Below are 4417 nucleotides of genomic sequence, written 5' to 3'. Positions count from 1 at the left end.
TGTGTTTAGTTGGAGAGTGGGTGTGTGTGTGTGAGTGTGTGTGTGTGTGTGTGTATAGTGAGAGAGAGTGTGTGTGTGTGTGTGAGTGTGTGTGTGTGTGTGTGTGTATGTGTATAGTGAGAAAGAGTGTGAGTGTGTGTGTGTGAGTGAGTGTGTGTGTGTATGTGTATAGTGAGAGAGAGTGTGTGTGTGTGTGTGTGTGAGTGAGTGAGTGTGTGTGTTACCTGCAGGCTCTTGCTGGTCAGGCTGTGAGGCTCCTCGTGGACTGTGTTCAATCTTCTCTCCAGCGTCTCCAGCAGCGTCTCAGAGTCTCTCAGCTGCTGCAGATCTTGAGTGGTCCGCTGGCTCAGGATCTCCATGTGCTGAGAGATGTTCAGCAGCGGTCACACACACACACACACACACACACACACACAGATGATGATGATGATGGTGAGGTGTGTGAGTGTGTGTGGTGCTCTGAAGCTGCGTGACCCTCACCTGATCAGAGATCAGCTGCAGACGAGCGTATCGAGGGTCTCCGCCGCAGACGCCGTGAGCCGGAGTCATGATGGAGCAGACGCACTTCCCCTGAACAGAGCCGTACACCTGCCAGCCCTCGTCCTCGCCAGGGTACGACACCTGCTGACCACACACACCACACAAACCACACTCAGCTCAACACTGACTCAGTTCAGCGTCATTCTTCACCTACCGTCAACAGGTTTAACCTTCAGGATAAAAGCACCACAGAAGAACATCATCTCCACACATTCACTTCAATAAGAGTTATATGGGAGGAAAAAAACACCTTCTATTAAAGACACTGTTTAAAATCTTAAACTGGGTTTTTTCTGCTCTCACAGACCGGTCAGACTGGTTTTAGAGGGGTTTGGGGCACATTTCAGATAATCAGACTTGGAGACTATTTTAAACCAGCAATAATCAGCCAACCAGTTAAACTAGTTTAAGGTTGTTTTTTTTTCAGAAGATGAGATGACTTTAGTTTGTGACACTAACAGTGTTATATTAGTATTATATATATATATATATACTATTAAAGTTTTTGTAAAAAAAAAAACGAATTAGATTTTATTTTCTTCGATTTTCTTTTCTTTAATTTTCCCTTTTGATTTTAATTTTAGTATTCCTTTATTTTTTATTATTTAAAAGGGATTTGTTCGTGTGTTTTGTCATATTTTATTAGTTTTTTAAAAATATTTCTATATATTTTTTAATCATTATTTTTGATTAAGTTTTTTTAATTTTAGTTATTTTAGTATTTCTAGTTAAACTTAAATAAAAATTAGTTTTTTTGTTTTATTTCAGTTAATGTTCATTTTATTTCAAGTAGTGATTTTTTTATGGTTAGTTGTGGTTTTATTAATAATAACAATAAAAATAAATATTTAAAATGTATTCATTTAATTTTAACAATAATAACCATAGGCATTAGTGTAATAAAATCATATGCCTTTAATTCAGAGATTATATGAGAACCATTTGTAAAAAAATAAAACCACTGTACAAAACACACACACACACACAAACTGAACCCATGTCTCTCTCACACACACACACACACACACACACACACACATATATATTCACAAACATACACACACACACACACACACACACACACACATATATATTCACAAACATACACACACACACACACACACACACACACACATATATATTCACAAACATACACACACACACACACACACACACACACACATATATATTCACAAACATACACACACACACACACACACACACACACACATATATATTCACAAACATACACACACACACACACACACACACACACACATATATATTCACAAACATACACACACACACACACACACACACACACACATATATATTCACAAACATACACACACACACACACACACACACACACACATATATATTCACAAACATACACACACACACACACACACACACACACACATATATATTCACAAACATACACACACACACACACACACACACACACACATATATATTCACAAACATACACACACACACACACACACACACACACACATATATATTCACAAACATACACACACACACACACACACACACACACACATATATATTCACAAACATACACACACACACACACACACACACACACACATATATATTCACAAACATACACACACACACACACACACACACACACACATATATATTCACAAACATACACACACACACACACACACACACACACACATATATATTCACAAACATACACACACACACACACACACACACACACACATATATATTCACAAACATACACACACACACACACACACACACACACACATATATATTCACAAACATACACACACACACACACACACACACACACACATATATATTCACAAACATACACACACACACACACACACACACACACACATATATATTCACAAACATACACACACACACACACACACACACACACACATATATATTCACAAACATACACACACACACACACACACACACACACACATATATATTCACAAACATACACACACACACACACACACACACACACACATATATTCACAAACACACACACACACAAACTGAACCCATGTCTCTCTCTCTCTCTCACACACACACACACACACACTGCTGGGCTCTTTAATTAGACGAGCCGTTTCCATCTGTTCCGATCAGGTTACTGTGAGTCTCCATGTGTGTGTCACAGCGGTGTATGAAACACAAACACACTCACACACAGAGCGAGCCCACATCCCGCGGACACACACACACACACACACACACACTGACGCTGTACAGTTAGTAAACGAGAGCCAGTGTGTTTGACTTTCAGCGTAAAAGCTGATCACTAGACTGACCTCCTTCACACCGATATTCGTCATTACTTTCATTCAAAAGAATGAGTCAGTCAGTACTAGTGCTGCTGTTCAGAGTTTAATGTTCAGACTCACAGTCACTGCTCACTTAATTCCTGAAAAGTGATGCTTTCATTACACCGGTCTGTGTTCGAGTGGCCTGACATGTAAACATCTGACTCAACCAATCGTGTAAGTTTGAGGCGGGACTATCTGTAGGACTGACCAATGACAGACAGGGAAGTGTTCAGGGAAACCTGTCTGAAAACACCCACTATTTGTGTTCAGCAAACGGCCTGGAGTCATTGGGCTTGATTGAGATGCGCCTCGCCTAAACATTTTAGAGGAGAACGCAGCATCACGATTGTCTGAACCAACGAGCATTAAGCGGTGTCGTCAGCCAGTCGTTTCCCATCATGCTTTTGGTCAGCGCAGTCAGTGGAGTGCAATCCGACACAGCCGCCTCGCCAGAGTTTTTTTGGCACACGTCAGCGTGACATCAGAGCAAGTCGGACGTAACTCGGACACTTTTCTAACCGGCATGCATGTCGCGGTGATCACCGGTGATCGGTTCTGAGCAGATTTTGATCATCTCACACAAGCCTAATATATCTCACTGCTAACCTTTGAAGTCAACGTGCGTCTCTGATTGGCTGATTGGTGCAGAGTGTGTATCTCTGATTGGCTGGCTGGAGCTGTGAGGTTGCCGTGGCGATGCCAGGTCCTGGCCGGCCGCGAGTGGCAGATCTCCAGTTCGGAGGAAGTGCCACACTGTGTGTGTGGGAGTGTTCGTGTGTGTCACTGAGTTTGTTTGTTCCCGGTTCAGAATTACACCTCATGTTAACAGACTGACACAAACCCACAAGCTACAGCACAAACACACATTTGACTCACACACACAGAGTAATGTTTGTACGTACGCTGATGATCTTCTCGGAGGTTCCGGGCCGAGCGATGTGCGGATCGAGTCCCACCAGCCCCGGCAGCGTCTGGGACATCCAGTTAGTGACCAAGATCATGGTGCTCAGAACCGCACCGACCTTCAGCAGAGGAGCGCTCATGTCCCGCCGCCCGAGCTCACCGTACACCAGACCCACAGTCCTTTCAAAGAGGAAAGTTTGTTAAATCAACTCAGAAACCACAGGTGGATCCCAGACAAACTCAAACCCAGATCATAAATCAATCTGATGAAGATGAGTGGAGTCCAAACGTCCCGATTCACTGCTGACCGGAACAGAGAACAGCAGCAGACGAACGTCTCACGATACTAAACCTACAGAGAGAGAGAGAGACCGGCAGGAAGGGAGAGATGGGAAGGTGTGTCTCTCAGGAAGACACAGGAATTCCCATAAGCATTCCGGCAATGTGAAAAAAAAAGAAAAAAAAATAGAAAATAAAATAAAAATATGAAATAAAACTAAATTAAATAAATACATTTAAATAAAATAAAATACAAAATAAAATATAAAATAAAACAAAAAAATTAAAATAAAATAAAGCAAAAAAAAAAAAAAAAAAAAAAACAAAAA

General features: G+C 41.3%; 1 protein-coding gene across 1 annotated transcript in view; it reads right to left on the bottom strand.

The window, feature by feature from the left end:
* The window catches only part of olfm2b (olfactomedin 2b), a 25316-nt gene extending 21096 nt beyond the window's left edge, over positions 1 to 4220 (bottom strand). The window contains exons 1-3 of the mRNA XM_016259345.1: positions 3809 to 4220; positions 481 to 624; positions 225 to 380 (exon numbers count right to left, since the gene is read on the bottom strand). Coding sequence (XP_016114831.1) covers positions 225 to 380; positions 481 to 624; positions 3809 to 3949 — 441 coding nt within the window. The 5' untranslated portion in view covers positions 3950 to 4220. The remainder of the gene's footprint in view (positions 1 to 224; positions 381 to 480; positions 625 to 3808) is intronic.
* Between the last annotated feature and the right edge of the window lie 197 nt (positions 4221 to 4417).

The sequence above is a fragment of the Sinocyclocheilus grahami genome, unplaced genomic scaffold (assembly GCF_001515645.1).
Source record: "Sinocyclocheilus grahami isolate Dianchi unplaced genomic scaffold, SAMN03320097.WGS_v1.1 scaffold1832.1, whole genome shotgun sequence".
Lineage (NCBI taxonomy): Eukaryota > Metazoa > Chordata > Actinopteri > Cypriniformes > Cyprinidae > Sinocyclocheilus > Sinocyclocheilus grahami.
The sequence above is the reverse complement of the archived record's forward strand: the minus strand, read 5'-3'. Positions and strand labels throughout refer to the sequence as shown.